We start from the raw sequence: 14,332 nt of genomic DNA on the forward strand, positions 1-14,332 counted from the left end.
GGGAAACAACGGTACAGACAACAACCAAAAGTCCTATCAGCAAGGTGTAAAAGATCTGCTGTGTTCAGATTACATAAATACTTAAATTGTGGTGGAGATATTTTTGGAGAATTAAAATACCAGTTATTGGTTAAATTGTCATTTTTGTTTCTCTCTTTTTCACTTTTAGATATGCATTCTGTGTTTATAGTTTCTGAATTTGATAGTATGAACCAGAGCTTATTTCTTACTATAATGTAAGATTTTTGATTTTTTAATTGTTTTCGTTTTAATTTCTGGAGAGTATCATATGGAAGTGGTCTACGTATCATATTGAGGTAAACTTCTCTTATTCTTTTACAAATAGTTTCTGAATATATTTTATTGAATTTGCATGTTTATTTATGTTACATGATTTTTAAACGTTTTCCAAATTTGCTAATACATCTTTTTTTCAGTTGGAAAAGGAGCTTAAGAATGACATTGCTGAGTGGGAATTACGGACTGGAGAGCGGTTCTTAATTAATGGTTGTGCTTTTGATCATTATGTTGAAGATCAGTGGGAGAAACATAAGCAAGATAAAGAAAATGAGAAATTAGAAAGAGTAATATTCATGATCATTTATTTTTTAGTCCAAAGAATTTTAATGTGCTCATAAATTTTAAGTGTACAGTTGTTTTGTGTTACCATCAAATGTAATTGAATTGTGTAAACAAGCTGAACTGCTACTAAAAAATGTTTTTTGGCAAAAATCTATATTTAGATGAGATTTAGTGCCATCAGAACAGCACTGGTCTCATAAGGCGAAGGTTTCATATTGGTGTTACACATTTACATCACTTGTAAAATTGTTAAAAGCACTTTTGGATAATCTGCTGGAAGCAGTTTAATAAGCAATGGTGATAACATTTGCCATCCACAAATGAACTGTGCAGTAGCACCTTATAATTTTTTTTTATTTATTATTATTGTTTTCTTAACAGGTAAAAATACATTACAAAGTCCATTTTGTAAAAAGCTTTGTCAGTACTCAGAGAGGAATCTCTGTCACAGACACGTTGCAACATACATGTGGGACCAGTCAATTTAAATTCTGTCCCTAGCAGCATGTGGATCAAACTGACTATACAACACTGAATACAGTCATGCCTCCCAAATCTAGCACCTTGGAACTGATTTTTTCCAGATGAAGGAATTTTCTGGATTTTGAGCAGTCATAATTGTCATAGAAAAAAAGTTACAACAAAAATATTGCATTTATATATTGCAATGTATTGTACATAATACTGTACAAATAGAGCTTTTTTGTTTCTGAAAGAAAGGTGATGTAGTATTCGCTATATAGTACATGGAAAAAGTACAGCAAATGTTGCAGAGTAAATACAGAGTTGGTTGTGCATTAGCAACATGCCCCCACCCCCTTATGTAGGACTGGTCTGATACTGGTAAAGGCTCCAATTTGGGAATAGCTGATATAAGATTGTAGTTAACATGTGGCAATCAGTTTTTCAGAGTCTGCGAGGAAGAACAGGTTGGCATCGATCTCTCTGACATCAAACATGGAATGATTGTGGGGGCAAGATGTACAGGTCCAGTATCTTAACAACAGCTAACATGGTTAAGTGCTCTCATTCTGTGGTGTCATGAGTCTACCACCTGAGGAGGGAAGCACACAGTTTATATTTTCTTATCTATTTTTTTTTTCCCCCTCACCAGTGCGTCAAAAGTCTGAGCTTCCTTGCACTATATGGCGAATACTATTACTGTGACTGGCTCAATAGTGGTCAAAAAATCAGTCAAAGATAACACTTGGGATGCCTACCTGTGGTAGATGGCTATCATTCAGTGTCACATGTCCTGTTTTGTAACACAGCAGTGATGCAGCACAGTGGCCCAGCTAATCACCCAGTACAATGTAGGGTGGACACTGGGCATTAGCTTGTACAGGCTGTGGCAGTCGACGGCCATCATGGGTATCCATGCTCACTGCAAGACACAAACCACCTTGTCAGCATATCAGCACCAAAACTGGACCACCAACATGTGAAAATATGTCACTTGATCTGATGAATCCTGTACCTGACTATTCACGCTAATGGGTGTATCTACATTTTGGAGAAAGCAGTACAGGAGGGTAGACAACATAATTGAAACTCCTGTTATACGAGCTATAGGTATGCACTAATTAATGGTTGCGCTTCAACAGCATTGGCCACCCTTTGCTTTTAAAACAGCTTGTATTCTGCTTGTAATAGTCACATAAATGTTGAACCAGCTTAAGAGAAATATTGGACCTTCTTAATGAAGGAACATTTCAAACTTCTTGAGTGATGAAGGTGGAGGATGTCTGCTTCTCACTCTCCTCTCCAAATATGTCCACAGTAGCTCAATAATGTTTAACTCTGGTGATTGTTATATCACTTCTACCTTTTTATATCACTTCTAAATAAACTCAGCTTTTACCTCACCTGTTCAGACAGGTCGGTGATTTCTTCAATTACCTTTTTATATCACTTCTAAATAAACTCAGCTTTTACCTCACCTGTTCAAAACTACATCATATAGCCATTACAAAAATTGCTACTTTCATATCAGGTGTTTTCATGCTCCTCAAACCAAACTTGGACACATCTGGCTGTGTGAATTGGAATATTATCATCTTTAAACATGGATCATTTGTGGGAAACAGTGTTTACACCATGGGATGAACCTGATCACTCAGAATATCAAGGTAGTCAGTAATTCTGTTCAGAGTGATGATAGAACCTAACAATACCAAGATGTTGCGTCCTTAGGCATTCACCAAACATTAACTTTCCCTAATTTTGGAAAAAGTGTGAACAGTGATTTATCTGAAAATAGCATGTTTTGAATTGTGTCCAGTTTTTTTGTTCCTTACACCATTGCATCCTCTTTTTCGTATTATCATCAGTAATGAGTAGCTTGGCAATAAAGGCTCTACCACAAATTTCAGCTTTATGAAGTTCTTGTTGAACTCTTTTGCTAGAAACTGGATTGCTGAGGCACAATAAGTTCTGCAGTTATTTTTGAGACAGTAGTTTTATGTCTTCAGGTTACAATTCTTTTCAGTGTCTGGCAGTTTCTTTCAGCCAGCTTATATTTTCTGCCACAGTTTGTTCTATCAGATTGTTTTTCCATCCTTGGTAAATGCAGACATCACTTTTGATATAGTTGTTCTGGATGCATTAAACAAATCAGCAGTTATAGTCACTGATGATCCCATTAAATGTGTACTGATAGTCTGGCCTCTTTGAATTCAGACAGGTTGGTGATTTCTTCAATTACCTTTTTATATCACTTCTAAATAAACTCAGCTTTTACCTCACCTGTTCAAAACTACATCATATAGCCATTACAAAAATTGCTACTTTCATATCAGGTGTTTCTGTTTTGTCCACCCCCTTCATGAGACCATGGTATCTGGAAGCACTGTTGGCATTCAGCAGGCAGAAAGCAGTAGGTGTTATAGTTTGGTTACTGTTTTTGTGGTATACCCTTGGTCCTCTGTTCACTGTTAATCAAAAGCTTGATGAAAGAGTCTACCTTTTTATTGTTGCCAACCAAGCATACCCCTTCATGATGACAGTGTATCCAAACAACTCTGATGATATAGTTGCTCATCAGAGGTTAATATCCATGCCACAAGGCCCAGCAGGTTGCTAACTGGTTTCAGGGACATGACAATGAATTCTCTGTTCACCCATAGCTGCCCAGTTTGCCTGAACTCAATCTATTTGAGCATGTTTGGGATCTACTGGAAAAGGATATTTGATGCTACAACCATCCACTTGACAGTGCGTAGGAATTACTGGATCCATTGTGCAGTGCTTAGAAAAATTACCACAGGACACCTTGCAACACCTTGTGGAGTCCATGTCAAGGCATGTATGGGCTGTAGTATGGGCAAAAGATGGCCCACGAAATATTTGGTAAGTGCTGCTAATGCAAAATTAACTTTGAGTCATTGAGGTTGTCACAGACATTCTCTCAGATATGCCAGACAAGCTGTACTTGCTACCTGGGAGTATAAAATACTGATGAAACTGATATTCAGGTGACACTTAAGTCAAGTGGACCCAATTTTGGCAAAGTCCGGGTGGTCTGCGACAGCCAAATCCTCTGTTTGCACCTTCACGATGGTGGGACTGTTAGTAACCTTGGTATAACCCCATGCGCAAGCACACTGTGGGTGACCACCCAGGTGTGAACCAACGTAAGCAGGTGTCGAGGTGTGGTGCCCATACCACATGGAGGAATGCCACCCCCTCTGTGTTACCAGGCAATACTAGTTGGTAGATGACTCTCATCAACCGGTGCAATACTACCACTTTGCTTATTGGAGGCTTGAAGTGGTGAAACCCATGTTTAGTTCCCAGAGCTAAGTTCCGGTCAACCTTTCCCCATCTCTTTCATCATGTAGCATGACTGATTACTTTTGAGGTTATGATGGACATCATGGCGAGATCCAATCTTCCTTACATTTCGAGGGTACAGCTCTAAAACTGTGTTCGCAGGCCGGCCACTAGTTAGTACACCGGATCAAACCTATCGGTAACTCTTTAGGAGGCTTCTGGATCAGCTAGTGTATAATCTTGCTACCTCTACTCTGCCAGATAGTGACTGGAGGGAGTACGAGTAGTGTGTATGTGGGGGACATTGTCGAGTCCACGTTATGTCAAGGTTCTGGGTATATTCTTACCATGTGTACGCCATATCCAAAAATTTCATTACTTAATACAGAATATATGCTCCCAACTTTTTCTTACTATTGAATAAACCATGAATTGTCAAACTAATAGAGTAAGCTTATCTGCAAAAAAGATCTAAACCTCCCAAACACTTCCTAGTTCATTTCACAAATGTACTTGGTCTCAATTCTAATCTCAACGATGTCCATTTCCACTTGCAGTCTGCCAAACGCAATGTACTTTTTCTGACAGAATCTCAGTTGCCCAAATTATTTGCTGTATGATTCCTTTCGCCTCAAAAGTGGTACTTGTACATATGTCCATTCCGATATTCCCTGTCAGAGACTTGATAATTTGGAATCTCCTCTTTTCGATCTTCTCTGGCTTAAAATCTCTCTACCTCATTGTGTCAAATTCATCTGTTGTCTCTACCGTTCTCCCAACTCTACTAATCACTTGGAACTCTTCGACTTCCCCTCTTTGTAACTTGACTTTCTCCAGTACAACTTTCCTAACAGTGGGGTAATTTTCCTTGGTGATTTTAATGTTCACAACTCCAGCTGGCTTCCGTTTTCTAGTCACACCGACCCAGCTGGTCGAGATGCTGAGGCTTTTGCAATTACTAATGACCTTGCACAGATTTTTCATTTACCTACAAGAATACCAGACAATCCTAACCATACAGCCAACACACTTGATCTTTTCTCACAAACAACTCTTCTAAGTACACGGTTGAAGTGAGAGGTCCTTTAGGCACCTTACATCACAACTTGGTGATTGTCTCTTCTCCAATGGAGACTTTATCTCATCGCTGTTCCCAACCTCTTGTTGTTTGGCATTACAAGAATGCAAAATGGGATGACCTGCGAGATTTCTTTTCCTTGGTTGGACTACTGTTTCAAAAGTTCTGATGTCAATGTTTGCTCATATAGTTTCTGTTTCGTGTCAGTGAAATTATTCTTATAGGAATGGAATCCTTTATCCCACACTCCACTTTAAATCTTGTCCTTTATCTAAACCTTGGTTTTCCAATAAATGTGCTAAGGCCGTTCAGGAGAAGAATGTTGCATATCATAATTGGCTTGTTCCCAATTCAGTTTCATTTTCTGCCTATACCAAAGCTCGCAACAATTGTAAAGCAGTTATTAATCAATCCAAACTAGATTTTGAACAGGCTAAGAGTAGAAAACTTGCTTCTTGCCCTGATGGTAGTCGAGCATTCTGGTCTTTTGCCAAAACTATTGGCGTAACTTTTTCCCATCTCTGCTCCCGCCTCTGTCAAAACCAGATGGTTCTGTTGTCACTTCGGCCAAGGATAAAGCTGACCTGCTAGCATCCCAATTTAACTCATGTATTAATGAACTTAGTAAAACACCTCTCACCATTCTCAACACGCTCCATTCAATGCCTCCTGTGGTCTTCCATCAAAAGGATGTCAGAAGAATTTTGATGCTAAGAAAGTTCCAGATGGTATTTCAGAACCTGGAACTTTCAGACAGTGTTAAACCCCGATCTCTCTGCCTGATATTGCCTAACTACAGCCCTGATTGAAGAAATTCCTCCGTGTTGTCAACAGGAATCTAATCCAAATGAGTGGTACACAGTTGATACCTTTCTGACTAAGTTGCCCTGAGGAACTCTATAAAGAGGGTGTCTGATAAGTCACTCCCTATTTTTATATTATTGTAACTTGTTTTTTAATCAATTTTTAAGAAACTAACATTAAATGACTCGTTGTTCCTTGAGGTTTAGAAAGTTAATCATGCATCTATGAAGTTTGGAGATCTGTTATTAGAGCTCAAAGGTGGTGGAGGGCTGAATGTGGAATTCATGCAACACTGGTTGCATAAACCATAAATTGCATCAGAGGTTAATTTCAATGAGCTGTGTTACCAGTAGGAACAGAACTGGAAGAGCATCAACTTCGTGGATTCCAAACATTCCAACAGTGACTCAGCTGGCCTAAAGGAACTCAGATAAAATCAGTTTGTGAAAGTGGATTCTTCTGTTATGCATTTGTGACCATCCTGAGGAAAGAACTATCTTTCAAACCCCTGAAGCTATGTTATGTTTGGCAATTGTTTCCCGGATGACTGTGGCAGAAGTATGGCATTTGCAAAAAATTATGTTGGGGTGGAATGAAGAGTACCAAAGCTGTTTGCTAACATTATATCAAACAGCTTTGGCACTAGATAGCATTAATATGTTTCATGTTGACAATTTTATTAATCTGCCAAACTGCTATTATTGACCAGCAGAAAATCTGGAAATATGTTGAAAAGGCTCAGACTAATCCAAAGGTGTGGTATCACATAATGCACGGTTGTTGGACCTTTAATTCTGCAAGATTGTGTGTGTGGATAGTTATTTCACAGTGGGACAACATTGAAACTCTTAATTTTATGCAGAATGGAGAATCCTCTCCACTCATTTTGCCAGTGATACTCATATGCAGCTGCATAATCATTGCCCAAGGCAATGGATTAGCATGATATGCAAGAATGTCCTGCCTGCAGCCTGGATTTCACACTTTGATTTTTTTTTTCTTTTCTTTTTTTTTTTTTTATTCTTTTTTTCTTTTTTTTTTTTTTTTAAATTTTTTATTGGGATAGGTCTAGGAAGAGGTTTACTCTTAAAAAAAAAAAAAAAAAACCATAACTTGTATGAAATGGAACAACAGTCAAAATTTTCACACACACATTCCAATTAACTTTCCAGGTGTGAATGTGCCAGTCTGTTTAATGAAATATGTCAGAAATGCTGGGGCACGTGTGAAATTTTAAAATTGTGGCGTAAAAAACCTCATTAAATTATGTTATTGTAATCAGCGGTTTTTATAGCATTTGCATGCTCCCCCAGACGATCCTTGAGCCGTCGTTTTGTCTCGCCCACATAACATTCTCCACAATCCGGGCATTTTATCCTGTACACTACTCCACTACTCAGGTCCTTTGCTTTTGGGTCTTTTACCTGAGACAACACTGTGTGCAACCTCCGCCCGGGAAGCTGCACACAACGTGTTTTATAACCCCGCAAAACTCTAGCGAGATGCTCAGTCTGCTGTGGCCGAACATTTTTGGGAGAAGCAGCATCAAATTTCCCCAGAGGATGCGGTTATCGTGGATCGAGCGCATGGGTTCTGGAACCGTAAATGGCTCGAGAGCCTACGAATCTGTTCATCCGACCACAATATTATGAATAGGGACAGAGGTATGCGTATGCATCCTCTGTTTGAAACTATCATCCTGAGTACGGATGAACGGTTCTGCTTAACACGTTCCCGAGCTATTTCCGCTTCCAGTTCAGACCATGCGCCGACTGCACCACGTATATAGGTACCGTGAGCCTGTTATATATGGACATGCTGCAGGAAGTTTTGTTACTGCTGAGGAAGGAAGCCGATGCTTCCGAAAGCTCCAGAGACTTTTATTGTTTTTATCGCTTTTAATCCGGTTTATTTTAGTGTATTTTATCACAGTTTTAATGTTTTTACATGTATATAATTTAATTTAATTTAATATAATAGCAGTTTTTGTAAATAGTTATTTTATTTTAATATGTAAATATTTTAGTTACAGTAAATACTTATTCTTATGGTTGGTGTGTGAGCTGATTTAATGCTAAAATTGGGTTTTATATATGTGTTTAAGTGTATATACAGATTTATATATGTTTTAATTCATTATTTGAAATACATCTACAAATAAATTCAAAGTCTGAATTGGGTTCCCCTAAATTGTGAATAACTTGTCTAATTTGGGAAAAAAAAAAAAAAAAAAATAGTGGCAAAACCAACTGCAGGAAAATGTCATTATAATGGAATGGAATGGAGCCATAGCAAAGAATTGTTGATGCATTGTATACAGTATTGTTATTTATAGTATATGGCACCTTTAAATTTTACATTTGCAACTTCCCAACAAATTGCATGTGGAATCACAGAAAAGTCATTTAACTGTTGTTGTGGGTGCACTTGAATTCAATTTGTTTACATCATGGAGGGGAAAAAACATGCACATTCGCACTTACTCACTCATATTACTAATTATACAAAATGCATGATTTCCCAATGTAGGTGTTTACATCTTTGAGTCACCACACTTGTCCAATTTGAGTAGGTGATAATAAATATGCTTTGGAGGAAAAAAATACTTTTGCATTAGAAGATTTGAAGAAAATTAACTATTTTTCTTAAGGAATTCACAACTAGGTATGTGAAACCTTTTGCTCAATTTCTTGCAAGTAACAATGACTGCTGAGTTTCTGTTTTGATGCCATGATAGTTGTGACTGTTATATTAAATACAAACTTTAGATTAAAACTTGTTGTGACTGTTATATTAAATACAAACTTTAGATTAAAACAAGTACTGTTGTTTATTAAGTATAATCATACATATGAGAGAGAATCCATATTTTTAGATATTATTTGCTACGTAGTACTTGTAATCCACTCAAAAAAGAGTGATTTTTCTCTCTTCTAACACAGCAGCTCATTCAGTAAACTCTGTAACAGCACAAACTGCTCTTGATAATTACAGTGTATGGTCACGAACCAGAGCTGTAATGCTCAATACATTCTGTGTTTATATCAATATTGTACGTAGAACAATTCCATATGATAGATAGTATGAACCAGAGCTGTAATGCTCAATAGTATATGGTCGTGAAAAACTTGCATGAACAAATGACCACTTTTAATGTTATTTTAGAGCAGCTAAGGGTGGAGGGAGTTGAGAGAATGAGAGAGTGTCCAGTATGTGGATAGAGCTTTAAAATTGTACACTTGATTATAGTTATGAAATTTTACTGTGGTTGTTGTGGAATTAAATCTGTTTTATATATGTAAATTAAGTAACTAATTACATAGTATGAACCAGAGCTGTAATGCTCAATACATTCTACGTTGATATCAATATTTGTAAAATAATAAGTTTACCTCAATATAGTACGTAGAACACTTCCATATGATACTCTAAAAAATTAAAATTAAAAAATTGAAAAACTTACATTAGACTAACAAATAATTTAAAAAATAATAAAAATCAATTTAATGCAATTAAAAATAAGAAAATTAATTAAACGAATTTAACGAAAAAATTATAACAAAAAACGAGGAAGTCGTTTTGCAATTTTTTTGTTAAATTCTTTTAATTTTCTTATTTTTAATTGCATTAAATTGATTTTTAATTGTTAAATCGATTTTTAATTATTTTTTAAATTATTTGTTACTCTAATGTAAGTTTTTGGAGAGTATCATACGGAAGTGTTCTATGTACTATATTGAGGAGTTATTTTACAAAGTAACTAATTACAGAAGGGATTAGCTGTGAAGTTGCTTCAGAAGCTTTTATCTCTTTTTCAGCACCACTTTGCTGAGCTAAGTTAAAAAATATAAAAATTGCCCCATACCTCCATGTTCTAATGTTTTGAATTTCTTTTTTTTAAGACATTATTTATTTTAGTATATATTTGTATATATTGTTTTATTTCATGCAGCTTTCATGATTGATGTTTTCCTTAAATATAGACATTTGTGTGCACTAAAAACAAAGTAGTAATAATTATAGAGATTTCATTCCACACAACCAAGAAAATTTCTCAATTGCAGTCAGGCATTTTCTGTTCTCCCATTCTCCGCTGAGTTGTTCTGAAGTGGTATCAAGCTGGTCATTGGCCATCCAGTATAATTAGCAAGACCAGATTGCACTTAGTTATAAAGTTTACTGAATGCAAAAATGAGAAAAATCTTGCCCTTGTTTCCTGGATTGCAAGTATTAAACTTTAGCAGATAATATCTCAAAATTCTCTTTCTCTCATATATGCAGTTATCTAATAAATAAAGTAAACAACACAGCCACAGTGCTTGTTTTAATGTACAGTTCATATACATCAAGCTGCATGATGATTATAGTGGCAAAAACAAAACATAGCAATTTTATGTCCCGGAAATTTATTGAATTTCTTCATGGCACAATTGTTATATTTCTCACAGTACTAAATTCATGCTTCAACTGCCTTTTCGTGAATGTCTACTGTAATGAACCTAAAAGATTATGATTTTAAATGAGAATTAAGAAAATTCTGTACTTTATAAGAATATCTGACTAAAAATACCTCTTGATTAATGCTGACATGTTTTGAATTTGTACAGGTACTTTAAACCTGTTTAAATCAAAATGGATGTATTTTGAACTTTGAATTATCCAGGTTTTACTGTATTACAATGTTGCTAAGCAAGCAGGAACATCAGAAGAAATAAAAGAGCAACTTTTTTTTTTTTTTTGAGCCTTTGACTAATAGTTTACTGAAGGTGCAAGGATTCTTTGTTTTGGCAGAAAAAAGTCGAATGTAAATGGCTGAGTAAAGTGGTCTCCCTTTTGCATCATTCTATTTACATTAGGCAGGTTTTTCTGCTATGATGAAACTAAAAACAAAATTAAGAAATCTTTGCCTCCAGAAAACGATTTAATTGTAGTCCTCAGCAATTTAAATGCCTAGGTTTGAAAATTTGATTTCCTCCAAACAAGCTCAAATTTTGCATTTGTTTAATTTTTCTTGTAAATTTTTTTTTATCACCGTTCACTGATGTTTGTATAAACTATATGAATATTTATAAATAAAATTTAATCCTATTTGCACAATCATAAGTAATAGGCAAGTTTATTGCCTGAGAAAATATTTTTCCAACCAATCAGTTTGGCTATTAAATTGTTTAGGCATTGCCATAATGGTAGAACAAAAAGTCTCAAAATTCTAGATACTGGGTGTACTTTTTTTTTTGAAAAGAGCATATTTTGCAAAAAAAAAAAAAAAAAAAAAAAAAAAAAAGGTAGAAATACACTATTCTAAATCATTGATATAAATTATCTTAAGGCGATTGAAGCTTTAGTAAAGTTCAAAGCAGAATTGGATAGCCATTTTTTGGTGATGGATAAAGCATAAATGGGATGACATGGTCAGACATGAAGAATAACATGCAGTATAAACAGGTGGCAAGGAAATTGTCCAGAATATTTACAAATGATTTACTGCACTTTTCCGTCCAAGGAGGAGTAGGTTACAGTCCCTTATGAAAAGTCTGGTGAGACTGCAATTGTATTATTATGTTCAGGTCTGGATGCCACATCTAAAGAAAGGTATTTAGCTTCTTGAAAAGGTCCAAATGCAATTGACTCATCTAGTGAGATAGTGAAGGGTTTTTCAGAAACTCAGCACTGAATGGGTGGGGGAAGAGGAAATTGGAATTTTTACATTGGCAAGGGATACAAAAGGAAGTATAAATACAAGTTATTCATGCAAGAGACTGGATCTCATGAAATTTGTTTGATTAGCACATTTTCAGCCATTGGAATACACTGCCTTCTTGGGTGATTGTGGGTTGAGAATCTACGATTTTGATAGGAAGAGTATATATTTGTATATGTATGAATGCGGTGTGCATGCGCATCCTTTTGCTTATGCAGCAAAAGTGCCTAACTTCCTTCAATATTAGTAGATGCCTTTTTGGCAGCTACTAATGTTGAATCTTAATACTTGAACAAGAAGAATTGGTTCTTCTGTTGCAAGAAAATTAGAAGAAATAAAGTATACTTTGACAGTCTTTCATGTGTGAGGTTTGATTTCTAAATTGCATCATGGAAGGGGCTAAAATGTTCTCAGATTAAAATTTTGCAGAAAGGCATAGGATTTTTCACATTTCAATATCTGTTTTGAAATATTTTTTTATAATTTGTTGTTTATGTTACTAATTTTTAAACTTTCATTTTATAAGTTACAGAATTTATATAGAATGAAGGTATTAATAAATTCATAGTTTCAAAAATTGTGTTATTTTTTAGCATAAACAGAGAGCCAAACAGATAGAAGAAATGTCTACTGATACAAAATTTGTGCAAACACCAAGTAAACGGGGACTTTTTCCTACAACACCTGGAAAAATACCTGCAAAAATGCGAAGGATTAATGGTCCTCGGTTAACTCCTATTACCACACCAGGAACAAGCCGGATTGGCTCATCTGTTGCTGCTTTCCCAAGTCCTATAAGCAAGGGAACAAGAAGTACTGGAAGAAATCCGAGAAAATCACCAGTAAGTATAATTCTGAATCTTAGTCATATGTATTTCATTGCTAAAGTTTATCTTTAATAATCGAAAGGAAATTACCCTTATCCTTCTTTCTACTTTTTTAGTACAGGTCCTGTAGTCAGGAGTCAGAATTGTAGACTTAAGTTTCACAGACCTAAAAACAGATGCTAAAGGATGGTGGGGTAGAAACGTTGCATGAAAAACCAAAATCCTTTGTGGTCTGTTATCAAAAATCACAAGATTAAATTAATTTATAAAAATTGACTGGAAGAGATTGCTAGAGGGTGGTGGGGGGGGGGTCTCTTTGAGACAGTCTCTTTGGCCATCTTAGAGCTTAGCACAAACTGTGAAGATGAAATTAGAGAAAAATGGAACAGAAAAGTTAACGTTTCTCTTAAACTTTCTTGCACAACTAGTTATGAATTTAGTCATAAGATTTAGTTATATTAGCAATTACTACACCTTTCTTGTGTTGTATTATACTTCAAATCAAAGAAGCTACTTGGCATTTCATACCAACAAAGAAATACTGTTCAAGGCTTAGACCTAAATGGATGTCAGATGAGCTATTGAGACAAGTAGCAGAGAAGAAAAGTGCATGAGATGCATATGAATTATCAGGCTACGCAAAAGCCTATGGTAGGTATAAATTAGTCTGTAATCAAGTCACAAAGGTGGATAGACAAGGCAGATTATGAGAAATCTCTGGCAAAGAATGCAAAGAAAAACAGCAAAGATGTCTGTGCTTATATTAACAGTAAAAGGAAGGGGTTGAATCACATTGGGCCACTTGATTTCTATGGGTTACCCGTTGATGACCCTGCTCAGGTTGCAGACAAATTGAATAGGTATGTTTCATCTACATTCACACATGATGAATTCTTTAGGGAAGGGTATGCCAGAAGTTTATCAAACTCTAATGAGGAGCTAACTGAAGTGAAGGTGGGGAAGAAATTGTTGAGGATGGCATAAAAAAGCACCTATCCAATTATATTAAGGAAGGCAGCAAAGGAGGTAATCAAACCCTTGGCCATAATTATCCTTGGATTCAGGGGAGGTCCCTGTGAACTGGAGAGGTACGAACATATCCCCCAATTCATAAAGGAGTGTCAAAAGGCGATATGAGTAATTACAGACATTTTAGCTTAATGTCTGTTCCTGAGAAAATAATAGAATCACTGGTTAAAAAGTACTGCAGGACCATTTGGACAGGCATGCAGTTATACTGCAATCATAGAATGGATTTTTCAAGGGAGTGGTCTTGTCTAACTAATCTGATATATTGCTGTGATACAGTGACCAAGGAATTGGATTCAAAAAATAATTTTGACATCATGTACTTGGATTTCAGAAAGGCTTTTGATACTGTTTGCACATAAAAGAATGCTGTACAAATGAGCAATGTGGCAATAAGGGCAAGTTACTGCTGTGGATAAAGGGATGGTTAAGTAGAAGAAGACAGCAAGTGGTTATCAAGATGTTGCTCTTCATGGAATAATCTTATTAGTGCAATTCCCCAGAAATCAGTGCTGAGTTCATTGTTGTTTTCAATATTTA

The 14,332-nt window shown here is 35.8% G+C and overlaps 1 protein-coding gene across 2 annotated transcripts in view; it reads left to right on the forward strand.

Moving 5' to 3' along the window:
* The window catches only part of LOC150078161 (protein regulator of cytokinesis 1-like), a 185,713-nt gene that overhangs the window by 113,868 nt on the left and 57,513 nt on the right, over positions 1–14,332 (forward strand). For both annotated transcript variants that reach the window (XM_090384834.1, XM_090384835.1), the window contains exons 9-10: positions 438–584; positions 12,530–12,778. In XM_090384834.1, the coding sequence (XP_090240960.1) occupies positions 438–584; positions 12,530–12,778 (396 nt within the window). The remainder of the gene's footprint in view (positions 1–437; positions 585–12,529; positions 12,779–14,332) is intronic.

This window comes from Mastigoproctus giganteus, chromosome 11 (assembly GCF_048544385.1).
Source record: "Mastigoproctus giganteus isolate SK-2022 chromosome 11, ASM4854438v1, whole genome shotgun sequence".
NCBI lineage: Eukaryota > Metazoa > Arthropoda > Arachnida > Uropygi > Thelyphonidae > Mastigoproctus > Mastigoproctus giganteus.